At 38.4% G+C, this 12,681-nt stretch overlaps 3 protein-coding genes across 4 annotated transcripts in view; 2 read left to right on the forward strand and 1 right to left on the reverse strand.

Moving 5' to 3' along the window:
- LOC148736079 (mucin-like protein) overlaps positions 1-8,279 on the forward strand; it is a 21,158-nt gene extending 12,879 nt beyond the window's left edge. For both annotated transcript variants that reach the window (XM_088752127.1, XM_088752128.1), the window contains 11 exons: positions 1-108; positions 780-1,116; positions 2,157-2,282; positions 2,757-2,879; positions 3,182-3,304; positions 3,639-3,767; positions 3,902-4,030; positions 5,168-5,271; positions 5,577-5,692; positions 6,254-6,625; positions 7,158-8,279. The exon at positions 1-108 is cut by the window's left edge and continues 86 nt beyond it. In XM_088752127.1, coding sequence (XP_088608253.1) covers positions 1-108; positions 780-1,116; positions 2,157-2,282; positions 2,757-2,879; positions 3,182-3,304; positions 3,639-3,767; positions 3,902-4,030; positions 5,168-5,271; positions 5,577-5,692; positions 6,254-6,625; positions 7,158-7,245 — 1,755 coding nt within the window. In that variant the 3' untranslated portion in view covers positions 7,246-8,279. The remainder of the gene's footprint in view (positions 109-779; positions 1,117-2,156; positions 2,283-2,756; positions 2,880-3,181; positions 3,305-3,638; positions 3,768-3,901; positions 4,031-5,167; positions 5,272-5,576; positions 5,693-6,253; positions 6,626-7,157) is intronic.
- Positions 8,280-8,878: 599 nt separating this feature from the next.
- LOC148736080 (uncharacterized) lies at positions 8,879-10,894 on the forward strand. The gene is made up of 2 exons (XM_088752132.1): positions 8,879-9,141; positions 9,284-10,894. Exons 1-2 carry the CDS (start codon positions 8,968-8,970, stop codon positions 10,334-10,336), a joined length of 1,227 nt encoding a protein of 408 aa, XP_088608258.1. The 5' UTR covers positions 8,879-8,967; the 3' UTR covers positions 10,337-10,894.
- Positions 10,411-12,548, reverse strand: LOC148736081 (uncharacterized). Its single transcript, XM_088752131.1, has 2 exons — positions 12,345-12,548; positions 10,411-12,149 (listed from the first exon to the last, which is right to left on the reverse strand). Exons 1-2 carry the CDS (start codon positions 12,455-12,457, stop codon positions 10,886-10,888), a joined length of 1,377 nt encoding a protein of 458 aa, XP_088608257.1. The 5' UTR covers positions 12,458-12,548; the 3' UTR covers positions 10,411-10,885.
- Between the last annotated feature and the right edge of the window lie 133 nt (positions 12,549-12,681).

Below are 12,681 nucleotides of genomic sequence, written 5' to 3' on the forward strand. Positions count from 1 at the left end.
GACGAGGGCACTATCACGTTTCAAGTGATTAACAAACCTGTAGGAGCCTCTTGGAACCAAACTGGAAACATGCTGTCGTTTTATTGGCCTGTAGCGTCATCACAAAAGGTAAATTCATTGATTGAAAACCCCTTCTGTTCAATATGTCCACGCACTATCTTTATTGCCATTAGGTCCCGTAACCATGCCCACCTACAGTGTAGTTGGCTTGAAGATTTAAAAAAAGAAAGATATGAATCACTTCTGTAATTTTAGCAAACTATCGTTATGCACCATAGTCTTCAGAGCAGGTTATGATTAATCATCAAAATTCATCCAGGACTATGATTAGTCCACAAAACTCACGCAACCCTTTGTGCAGTTAAGGATTTACTTGGATAGTTTGTAACTATCCAAATTAATCTTTATTTGGATAGTTTTAAAAAATTAAAGAATAATGGCTTGACTGAGCAATGCCTAATTATAACCGACTAGCTTTGTAGTTAGTAGGTAGGAGGACTACATGCTTGTCCAATTTTTGAATAAATTGAATTCAAAAAATTCCTCTGAGAGCTAAATTGGTTGTCTACAGAATTTTTCTTCATCCTATTATTTCCAAATTGGACAGCATCTAGTCCATATACATATCGGGAAATTCTTTCAGTGAAATAAAATTACCTATTACCTCAACAAGCAAAAGCAATAAAAGATGAAAAATTACGATCTAAATTTGCTTAACAAGAGTGATACTGGCTAAACGAGAAAGGGAAAAATTATCCAAAGAATATCTTTCTTTGTAGTTCAATATGACCTTTGTTGCTACCGATGACAAAGGCGCAAGCGCCAGTTGGAGTCCAACCGTTCGAATGTGCGCCTGCCAACATGACGGTCAGTGCGTGGAACCTGAAGAAGGTGACACAGCCAACACTGACAACAAGTTTGTATACATGGGCTGCGCATGTCAGGGAGGATATACAGGAAGGTTCTGTGACAGCGACATTGATGCCTGCGAAATGAATGGTCAGCCGTGTTACACAGGAGTTGAGTGCACTGATCTTCCTGCACCAGCTAATTCCAGTGGATATGAATGTGGACCTTGTCCATCAGGGTACACAGGAGATGGAGCGCAGTGTGTAGGTAGGTTGGCGTGTAGATGTCTTAGTAAACTTCAAGTCGCGATGACTTTTAGGTTATCCAAAGCCATGGTTTGATTTGACATAGAGAAGACCTAAAGAGATTTGACATAGAGAAGACCTTTGAATTCCATTAGTGATTATAACATAACCAAAGTAAATCGCGCGCTCTGATTGGTCAATTTAGCGTCCCCCATTTTCCCATGGGTGTACGCTGCTGACGTGAGCAAGTGCAAGGACTATTTTTCCGCGCGCGCTTGTTTTTTCTGGTCACATAAGATTTATTAAATAAAAGGGAACTCGTTAGCTACAATGTATCAATGTTATGTTATAAAACAAATGGTAAACACCACAGCGTACACTATTGAGTTATGTATGCCCTTGGGAGGTTTGCTAAGCACTCAAGAGGCTATAGTCGCTCTCGGCTATCGCCTCGAGCGACTCTTACGCTTCTTTCGTGCTTAGCAACCTCCCGCGTGCATCCATAACTCAAAACTGTACGCGGTGGTGTCTACCATTTGCTAACTAAGGCAGAATTTCTCCTTGCCATATCAATACAATATCAAGCAGAGATGAGATAAGAACATAGAAAAATATCAATTAGGGGATTACTGGTTGATCTGATACCAATCCAAACTGAAATCATATCAATTGCATGGCAGAATTACTGGGAGTGAAAGGAGAAAGGTGAACATAGATGAGACAATAAAGGGAAAGGGCTTTCTAAAGTAAATCTCCCAGGAAATGTTTACAACACACTTTTCATTCGGCATTTCCGACCAAAAAAGAAATTGTTGCATCAAAGACTCCGTCTCCTTTCCCATCTCTCTAACACAGTCAAACAGACCAAAGTGCAATGCCTAACGTTACAGCTCATCTGTTATCTTAAATATGCCACTGAAATTTTCATTACGTTAAGTCAGGAGTTGCATTGCACAAAAATTTTTGATCATAGAAATTTGCTGCAAATGATTTATCATTAGAGATATCCATTTTAACCAAATTCTGAAATTCTGATAAAATGTGGTGTCATATTTTCCGTAGACTATGACGAATGTCAAAGTATCTCATCACACAACTGTGAGCAAATATGCGTCAATATTCCAGCTTCTTTCTTTTGTGAATGCCGTGCTGGATACTCGCTGAATGGTGACGGGCGCAGATGTGATGGTGAGAATTCTTTTACTTAACTCCTGAAACTTCACTTCAAGATAAGAATTGGAATTTGGCCAGATGTGACACATAGCTTTCAAATTAAACTTGACCAGGAGAGTAAAATCGTGGTTCATTTTTTTTCTCTTTCGGGTTGCCGTAAACATCATACCAGTCAATCTCAATATTTCGAGTCAAATTTACGACTGAAATAAACTCTGAAGGTCCATTCCTAACAGATAAAAAAAAAAATTTTAGCCCACCAACGACTGAAAGATAACAGTGACAAGCTTAACTTTTGTTCGTCACCGTTTAGCGTAAAGTCATACCCATGACCCACGCTTCAAACTATGCCTCAGCAATTGGTTTAGTTCAAACTCAATTTTGACCTCAGCGGGCGAAATGTTTGACCACGTCGCGATCTTCTTTAATGAGACCTCTGAGGTTTTCCTCGATGATAAATAACAAATGTTTTCATTTATTTGCACGTAGATGTCGATGAATGCAATCCTTCAAGCGACTGTATGCAAACCTGTATTAACAGTGTGGGAAGTTACAACTGTTCATGTGACGAGTTGTTCAAAACTGATCCTAGTGACTGGAGGAAGTGTGTTGGTGAGTAATTCTTTGCTGGAACGCTAAGTTATTTAGTATCAGGCATTTCTCATCATACAGACTCTCATCTTAAGCTTACTGCGGCATCTGGAGCGAGCGAGCGAGCGATCGAGCTGAGCAATAAATCTGTTGGAAGAAATTCTTTTATAACTATTGCGCGAGCCTCGTAGATTTTTTTTTCTCTATCAATATCCAATTTAGGCATACCTCACGTTGAAAAATACTTCATAGTTATTTCACCATATCAGAACGCTACCATGAAACAACAGCATTTACTAATGTTACTTCTGATTCCTTCACAGCTACAAACCCTTGTTCTGATAATAATGGATGCGAACACGTTTGTTTCAAGGGAAGCAGCGGTAAAGCAACTTGTGCTTGCTTTGCTAACTACGAGCTGGAAAGCAATGGAAAGAACTGCAGTGGTAAACAATTAATTTTTTCTTCAATCTTAGGGAGGTAGTGGTAGATCGTTCCCTGTTTTCTTGGGGTTGTAACTAAAGGAGAAATTTCAAGAGCCTGTGGAATGTAAAACAATTGACTTATAGATTCATTTCCCACAACGCATATGGTGCAATGAGATACACACGTGCCTGCTTTACTGACACTTGTTTCCCTATTGAAAAAAAAGGTAGAATGCCGTTTGGATAGTTTGCGGCTACTACCAACTGACAACGAAATGTTATTTGAAATGTTTAATTACAACATAGAAGCGGCATCTAAAGCCTACGAATTGCCTTTGTACTTTTCTCTCTGCAGATATCAATGAATGTGATCCGGCCAAAAACCTTCATCGATGCAATCAGATTTGTACAAATACCCCAGGAAGTTATATGTGTACGTGTGAAAAAGGTTTTGAACTAAGGAAAGATGGCTACGAATGTGAAGGTAATTGACTAAATTCTTCTCGATTTGAGTTGATGGCACTAATGAGTAAGAATGATTGCTTTACAGACACGTAACACTTTGAAACTATTTCAGTTTTGATTTAATTAATAAATTTCATCGTCTTTGTTTTGCAGATATCAACGAGTGCCTGAATGATGACTTGTTCAACTGCACGGATGAGTTTCACAAATGCGTCAACACTCGTGGCTCTTACAAGTGTGAATGTGAACAAGACTTGTACTTTATTGATGGAAAATGCAGAGGTATTTGATTATTTTTAGATAAAAGTTTCTTGGAAGTTGAGGATATACATTGAATTACTGTTCTGCTTTTTGCGCTTTGATATTTTAAAGCTGAATTTTGAGCTTTACATGTACATCGCGCTTAGATGTCGAGAGCTAAATCTACTGGTCATTAAAATTTCTTAACAGCAAGACAGGTTCATTTTTCTATGTTAGGGACCAGTCGTCATTTATCGCCGTAGGATGGGAGATTTTTTTTGGGGGGGGGGGAGAAGGGAGATGTTACATGATTTTCAAGACGAATAGAAGGGGACCAGTCAGTGGTCCGATAAACCAAACAGGCAATCCAACTAGCTTACGAAAATCGTATAATTTATTCCAGTATATTATTATTCGATCTAGAGAAGAGAAATTAAATACATTTGAGAAACTGAACAGGATCTATCGATACATAAACACTCGAGTCAAACTATTAGCTAGAATTGCAGCACTGATAACTTACTTCTGTGGCGATGTCTAGTAGGATTGTTTCACGGTATACAGGTCAGCAACAGATATAGCAGATCAGGGTATAACAGAATACGGGTCAGCGCGACAGGTCAGCAAAACATGAAGGTCACTTCGAATCTAAACATCTGAACTGAAAGCGGACTTATTCACGTGGCTTAATTGCGAAACTTAGTGTCAATCAGGAAATCAAGTTAATAATTCATTGTATTAACGAAACAGTCAGAGTAAAAGAATACAAAGGTAGGAATATCGAAGGGGTTGATGAGAATATAGCTATGAGACTACGCTACGCACACTTCGTGCGCTGCGAGCTCCGCTACTACAGAGTATCATGATAGGATTAGGTAATTTTGTCAGGACAGAACCAAAATCCACCCCCCCTCCTCCTTCCCTCGGTGATAAATACTGGTCGTTCCCTTGCTTTATTTATAACTGCGCATTATTAAGCTACTCACTCTTCACTGCATATGATGGAGTTAAAGCAAATAGCATAGCTGATTAGATTGCCGCATCCGTGATAGAACGTTTGGAGGATTGATCACGAAATATTCTATGCAAAATTAGTTAACTGCCCTAAATGATGAAGAAAAATTTGTGTTTGTTTTATGTAATTATTCAATTTTTCATACAAATTTATTATTTACTCAGGTTTGGAGAAAAACGAGACAGCTCCTATCCCAGACCTCCCTGAGCCACGTACCCCATCACAAAACGAAAAGCAAGAAGCTGTTCAGTTTTCGATTCCAAGTGGGGTAGGTACCTCGAGTTTTCAGCGGTGACGTTGTCTGCTACAAATTATATAGAAATTATGATATACACTATACACTTATTAGGCGTCTTACTCAAATCAGAATAGCAGTTTCTAACTTTAAAACAATGTACCCACTGAACAACATTTTCTACGAAATACAACAGCAAACTCTTGTGAGTAAACTACATTCTTCAAACAGATAGAATCCAGATAGATAATGACCTAGAATCTATCTAAAATGAATATTATTCAACAGCATGACTCTTTCTACACGATATTAAACTTCGCTCACGTTTTCTTTGACAGGTTGAATGGGATTTTAATAGGGACAAGTCTTTTAAGGAGGAATTGGCGTCCGTCACAACCACATTTTGCGGCAGGAACAGAACAACATGCGCACTAAAAGGAACACGACGGAAAAGGTGATTACAACAATGACTAATACGCTTTTGTTTTTGGTGCACTATATTGTAGAGGAAAGGTATCTGGCTTTCTGTAAACCTTTTCTTTTTCATTTAGAGTCCTTCGCGGTAGCAGGTACCTCCAGTGCTCCTCTTCCAAGTTATTTCTTTGAAGCTTTGGCAACCTCACGGATTACTGCCCACTCCTTCATCCTTTCGCTCTAGAGAACGGAAAATTAATTCTTTGCACCGTTTACCGTACAATTCTCATAATTTTGGCACTGAGCATCTATTGCGGGATCAAATGACATACTTTAGCCGATTTTAGATTTTCTTTCTTCTCATTACCTTTCCACTTGAAAAGGCCATGATGTGGCGAGCAGAACTTCCTTAGTTGTCACTCTTGAGAGTTTATAATAGAAATGTTTTATTTCAAAACCAACCTTTCGATGGTGATTTTCAAACTTACTGTGTCTCTCGTTATGGCTACCAAAAAATATCACGAATAACTTCTGCAGATCGATGATTTCCTTCTCTCTTTACATTGATGTTTTATTATTGAACCGATTTTTCTCCTGCCAGACGCTCTCCATTTTTAGATCTCTACACCGCTGACCAGGTTCACCTTCTGCCAGGTTATCCTAGCAACTCATCAGACTCTCTCCAGGTAGCATTTTACGTACAGCAGCCGGTTGGTCTTTTTATTGGAAATATCTCAGTTCTTCCTCGTGGCACGTTGGTTTCCATTATAACATTTTACAAGCCCCAGATCGAGAAAGCAATTGGCGCGAACATCTCTGATATAGAGACTTTATTCGAACCCAGCCCATCTACAGAGAACCCAACAGTGGGACCACTGGAGCCAAGCAGCAACGACTGGAAATGGATCGTGATCGGCGTCAGTGTAGGATTGTTCGTTCTAATAGTTGTCATTATTTACATCGTCGTTGTGAGGTTAGTAAGCGATGCTATTACAATTACTTGTTTTTCTTGACGGGGGATGGGGTTAATAGGTCGCCGACCCTTTGCTTAATCTCAAACGATTCCTGCTTAAAAGATAATGCATTATCGTAGGAGAGAGCCCTCTTGAGGAAAATTATTTCAAGGTTAAACTTTCAGATGTAGAATTTTCAAGCTAACTTTGATTGATAATAACTGGTTTTGTAATTAATCGTGACGATCTTCAATCTCAAGAAAACAATCCCAAATTGAGAAATAAAAAGTGTAGCTGGGTTGCCCGTTTGCTTAGTTTTTCTCCTATTAGGTTACATAACCACTTAATTTCGCCATGTTCTGAGTACATTGGCGAGTATTCAGTGTTCTCCATAGTTTGTAAACGTTGTTAGTTATGTTTTTAGTTTTTTTCTTAGTTGTATTTTTTTCGGGGAGCATTCGTAAGGCAACTGACTAAGATTGACGTGAACTCTGATAAGAATTTTTTAAATGTTCCTTAGAAATTCAATTAATCGCTCTTCTTTCCTTTCAGTTTTACCTTGAAAAGAAAAAGGACATATGCATGGAAACAAAAGCCGTATTATTATCCTGATGATGGAATAATTATGGAAAGTTTTTGAAGATCATCGGCGAAAAGAAACGCCTGTGCCGACGACTTCAGTCGACTCTTAAATCGACGATAAAGGAAAATAAAGAAATCACTCTTCGATTGGGTACGAACATGACAATTTCCTTCTTTCAGCCGGATCTTTTTTCCGCTTCGTAAGGCTACGTTAGAAGCTTTCTATTGGCGTAGTTACATATTAATTCATAAGTACAAAGAAAAAAATAGTTGCTTTTCTTTTATGGACACCGAATCTCCCCGTGAAGGGTGTCTATGTTGTAGTTCAGTTTTACACTTGGTTCAAATTTTATTTTCCTTTGTTCTCGGTCATGTTAATGTATGATAATGAGTTCTAAAAGAAACTCAATAAGACAGCAGGCACCAAAAAGCAGCTCAATTTCGAAAGCCACACATGTACGCATTGCGGACCTATTTTTCGCTAAGTCGACAAGTATGAAGACGGGCTCTACATACATAAATATAACTGATAAGACTTAAATGAGTTGTTTCCTTGCGATTTATGGCTAATTTTGTAATGCGTCGAGACTATTTCGCGATGACGAATTCACAAAAGACTTTACGCAAGGAGAGAAGTTTATCGGTGTATTTTATAACATATTTCTGGGTAATTTCCCACCAAAACTTACACCTACCTTGTATTAAAATTATCTTAATCCATCTATGATAAAACTGCGGCGAAAAAGCGTTGATCTCTCTCAAAAATCGTTTTTTGGAACATCGAAACTGCCTTTCGCCATACATTTCTTTCTAGCGGGCTGCAATGTTTGCCCCGTGGCGATCCCAGAAATCTTAACGCAAACGCAGGTATCTGGTTACTGGCAACTCATTCATTATGCCTTCCCTCGTTTTTCATCCACGACATTGATTGACTTGCTTATTTGTATATTGAGATACTCACCAAACATTAGGTTAACTCATCTATTAGACAACTCAATTGATAACAACGAAGTATTAGTTTTGTCAAAGAACGATCTTTACCATGTACTCTGTGGTCCTGAAATTTCACGAATAAAACTGAAAATACTTTCAGAGGACTATCTTTTCTTTCATTTCTAAGCTATAATACTGTACACTCTAAGATGGCCTAGATTTTACCGTGCGTCTGATATCCGCGTAAGTCATGACCTGTTTGAGCAAGCACGAGTGATGCAAGTGTTCACTATTGTTCTTAATGGTCTTCTCATTGGCATTTAGTGACAAACTCAGCTCTCTAGCATACAATGAAAGGGTTGTACGAATTTTCTCTATTAAGTTGATTCCACAGTAATGCATTGCACATATTACACGGTGCAAAAAAAATCACGTAATCAGAGCTTGGTTGTTCAAAACACGATTAACCTAGCCCGGGGTTATCTTTACAAAGGGATTTTTGCTTTGTCTGTTTTTTGTTTTTGTTTTGTTTTTATTTTTCGTCAGTTTCGAGTCATATTTAGATAAAACCCCAACAAAACCAAAGCTCTTCTAAGCGCTCTTATACATGAGCATTCAAAGTCTACGTTAACTTCTTAACCTAATTCAACGGTAAGCCCTGCGCAAATGCACTTGATTTGTCCACTGTACACGCTCTCAACATGTTGAACTCAACAAGTTGAGCGCATTTGAACACCCTATTGAAAGGTGTTGAGCAGTGTCGAGCGGTATAGAGTACCGAAGCCCTGACGTCACGTTTCCATGGTTGCATTTCTGCTGGATCTAAACAAACTCACATGTGTTTAACATGGCGGCGTTGTCGATAACATCGTTCGCAAAATACTTCTCAGATGAGCCTAAATCTTTAAACCGTGGCGAAAACCATTACCAATCTGGACACGTTCTATCTTTTTGCTATTGTGATGGAATTATCAGAGGGTCAGTGCAAGCGAGCATGAAAAGTACGACGTATAAAGTCACAGTAAGTGTAAAATTTCTATTACTCGATGTCTATCCGTTAACATCGCCAAACCAAAACTTATTTAAATTAAGTGATTTCGAATCTTCGTTTAAAGGAAATCTTGAAAAGTAAGCTTATATTTCTTTTTCTCTTTCCTTCGCAGATATATCTTCAAGAAAACGAAATACGTTCCACAGAATGCGAGTGCCCTCGTGGCGGTTCAAAGTGTAGTCACGCTGTAGCTCTGTTCCTTCATGGCTACCACAACTTAAGTAGAACTGACATCGAATGTCAGTGGAAGAAACAAAAGGCATCCGAGGTGGTTAAAACGGTAGAAGATCTGTATCCACCCAAAGAAACTAAAGTCCTAAAACGAAAAACTACAGATGAGGACAGAGAATGGCTACGGAACAAGCTGAAGAGATACGGCGAGTTCACAGGAATGTTATGGCTTTTGAGCCCCGAACCTGACAAAGAGAATCGTCTGCCGATCTCCACAGTCGAAGAAATCATTTTATCGAGAGAGTTTGTTGAAAGCGGACTTGATACAAATTTCTTGTTGGAAAAATTGAAAGTAAGTGAGCAGCAAGTGAAATCAGTCTGTGAGATCACGAAAGAGCAACGTGAATGTGGAGAGTGGCATGTGGTGAGAAAAGGACGTTTGACTGCTAGCAATTTTGGTCCAGTTCTTGAAGCAAAAAGAGTCACTCCTACCCTTATCAAGCGTGTTCTTGGAGAATACGACATCTCTCGAGTGCAGGCTGTTCGATGGGGTGTCGTTAACGAGAAAGAAGGAATAAAGGCCTTCACCAAATTAACAATGAAAGTAGTAAAGGATTGTGGCCTTTGGCTACACAAGTCTGGTGTTTTGGGTGCATCACCAGATGGACTTGTTGATGACAATGCGATCATTGAAGTCAAATGCCCTTACACACATCGCAATTCAACAATTGAGGAGGCTGTTAAAGACCCTAAGTTCTGTTTAGTAAAGAGAGATGCTGGCTATTGTTTAAAACAATCCCACCACTACTGGCATCCAGTCCAGGGTCAGCTGTTTATAACTGGGAAGCAAATCTGTTACTTTGTGGTTTGGACAACAATGCAAACTGTTGTGTTGGCAATCCAGAAAGACTGCACATGGGAACCAAATCTTCTTTCACTTCAAGAATTTTATACAATTCACATGATTCCTGCACTTGTTGATGGTGGTCTTTAAATTTTAAGACTTTGTTGTAAAATTAATGTAGTTTTTTATAAAGTAATGGATTTGATAATACATACTTTTAGAAATATTTTTTAAAATATTGTTTTATTTGGTAAAATCATTGCAACTTTTACAACAAATATGCAGTAACTGAAGGGTGTATATAAAATAAAAATGTTCATGTTAATCTTAAAATTGTTTTTCTTTAAACAGCAACATTTGCTGGGGTTTTTACATTAGCTACTTGAGACAAGAAAATGATAGATTCATTGTAATCGTATTTGAATACAGTTGGTTATCTGAATTCATAATAAGACTAGCATAAGGGTGTGGTGGCAGGAATACTGATCAGAAATAAATAGTTTGTCATTAAGTTGTGTATCATGATTCCTTGTATCATGAGCAAGTAAAATAGGGTTACAAGCTTTTCACAGATCACACAACACCTGTCCACTCTTTGTATCAGAATACAGTTAATTGATTAACTATGATCAGACAATGCCAATGTATACCAGGCCTTAGTAAACTGATGTAAGATGATCAATATTTCAATTAAAATGACTAATCAAAGTCAACAGTGTCATTGGTTTCCTTAATTAATGGGTTTTGTAAATTAACTAAAGCACCACATAGCTGTATAATCTTACCAGAGAGGGATCGCAAGTATGGTGGCACAAAATTTAAAATTTTATAGTTCTTCAATCTAGCATTAGCACGTTCTACGTGTATACGACATTTTGCAATGCTCTTTGTTAACTTAACTTCACTTTCTGTAAATTTTCCATTGTTCAAGAATGGGGGAATGTTCACATATACACCATTAGGAACAATATCATTTATCAAAAACCCTTTATCCGCAAGTATAATATCCCCAGCAACAAAATGCTTTAATATTCCTGACTTTTGAACCGTTACTTTATCTGATACTGAGCCAGGGAAAAGTTTACTTACATAAGTTATAACCGCGTTGGGTGCCACACCAACAATTGTCTTAAAAGAATTCATACCCCTGTACGTTGAATATGTCAATTTTTGGTCACTCATAAGCTTAGGTGTAGCAACCTCGATATCGGTGCAATCTATTACCATACGACAGTCTCCAAATAAGCTAAATGAGCCTGGAAGTGAAGTTTTGTTTTTTTGTCTGGATGGAACAGCTATCTCCATTTGATCTTCATATAGAATTTGGTGCAAAACATGGATAAATGTTGTCACAATATTCGCTATTGTAGCAGTACTGCAACTAAAAAGTTCAGCTAAATGTAAGTTATGATAATTATGTCTAATCTTCATCAATGTCATCAATATTTGATCTTCAAAAGATATCTTGTCTACTTTCCAGCCACACACGTAAACAATATCGTTGCGGTATCTTTCGGCATATTCGACAACAATGTGGAACATTTCTTTGTTTGGGAGGCCAGTTTCCATGTTGATTACCTTTGAATCCATGTTAAAAGAGCTGTAGTTTCTTTTTAAGTAGCTTTCTTTTTCTTTCAACTCGGATACTTGGGTCTTTAATGTCCCTAGCTCTGCTTGTAGCAGGATATTTTCAGTCTGCAAAGTAGTGCATTTCATTTGCATCTCCTCGCAACTGAGCTCGCAAGGCTCGTTCTGGTTGCTCTTCGTCGAAGATTCTGAAAGGATCTGCTCGATAGTCGTTGTCTCTGGGACTTCAGTTCTTTGCTTTTTCCTTTTTGGAGCATTTCGAGATTCAAATAGTTTGTCTTTATTCCAGGAAAAGACCTCGGGGCCTTCTTCTTTACTTCCTCGGAAATGACAACTACAAACTCGAGCGCCTTTGCCAGGTTCACGATCAGCTCGTCTGGAGAGAGAAAACGAAGGTTTTAAACTTTAATCATAACGTAAAAAAAAGCTTTTTTTCTCTCTAGAGGTCTTTCAAAGGTATAATCCACAGGTCAGTGCACTTTTGAGTGGTTAAATAAAACCATCTTCCGCGTAACTATAACCGACACGTGGCCGTGCATCATGGTGGTCATTGTACCAAAAATCAACCTACCTTATTAGAGAAATCCATTTTCTTCTTTGAGCAGGATCTTTGGGGAAACGGTAAAAGCTGCAATTGTGACTTTCTGACTGATGATTGCAGTCGGGAACGAAGCATTGGCCCATTTTATGATGAGATGTAACGAAAGACGCCAAATAGTGTTTAGATCCAGCAAAAATGCTACCATGGTAACATGACGTCACACTTCGGCACTCTATTGAGTCTTGTTGAATCAAATTTGAAACTGGTCAAACTTTTCGCTCAACACGGCTCAACATTTCCTTTGTTTCGCGGTCCTCCATGCGTGGCTCACCAAAGTCGAGTGCATTTGTACAACAACGCTCAACAT

Source organism: Stylophora pistillata, chromosome 3, assembly GCF_964205215.1.
Source record: "Stylophora pistillata chromosome 3, jaStyPist1.2, whole genome shotgun sequence".
Taxonomy (NCBI): Eukaryota; Metazoa; Cnidaria; class Anthozoa; order Scleractinia; family Pocilloporidae; genus Stylophora; species Stylophora pistillata.

Coding starts and splice junctions, on each gene's coding strand:
- LOC148736080 (XM_088752132.1), top strand. CDS start 8,968: ATGGCGGCGTTGTCGATAACATCGTTCGCAAAATACTTCTCAGATGAG. Junction 9,142..9,283: donor GTACGACGTATAAAGTCACA/GTAAGTGTAAAA, acceptor TTTCCTTCGCAG/ATATATCTTCAAGAAAACGA.
- LOC148736081 (XM_088752131.1), bottom strand. CDS start 12,457: ATGGGCCAATGCTTCGTTCCCGACTGCAATCATCAGTCAGAAAGTCAC. Junction 12,150..12,344: donor AAATGGATTTCTCTAATAAG/GTAGGTTGATTT, acceptor TTCTCTCTCCAG/ACGAGCTGATCGTGAACCTG.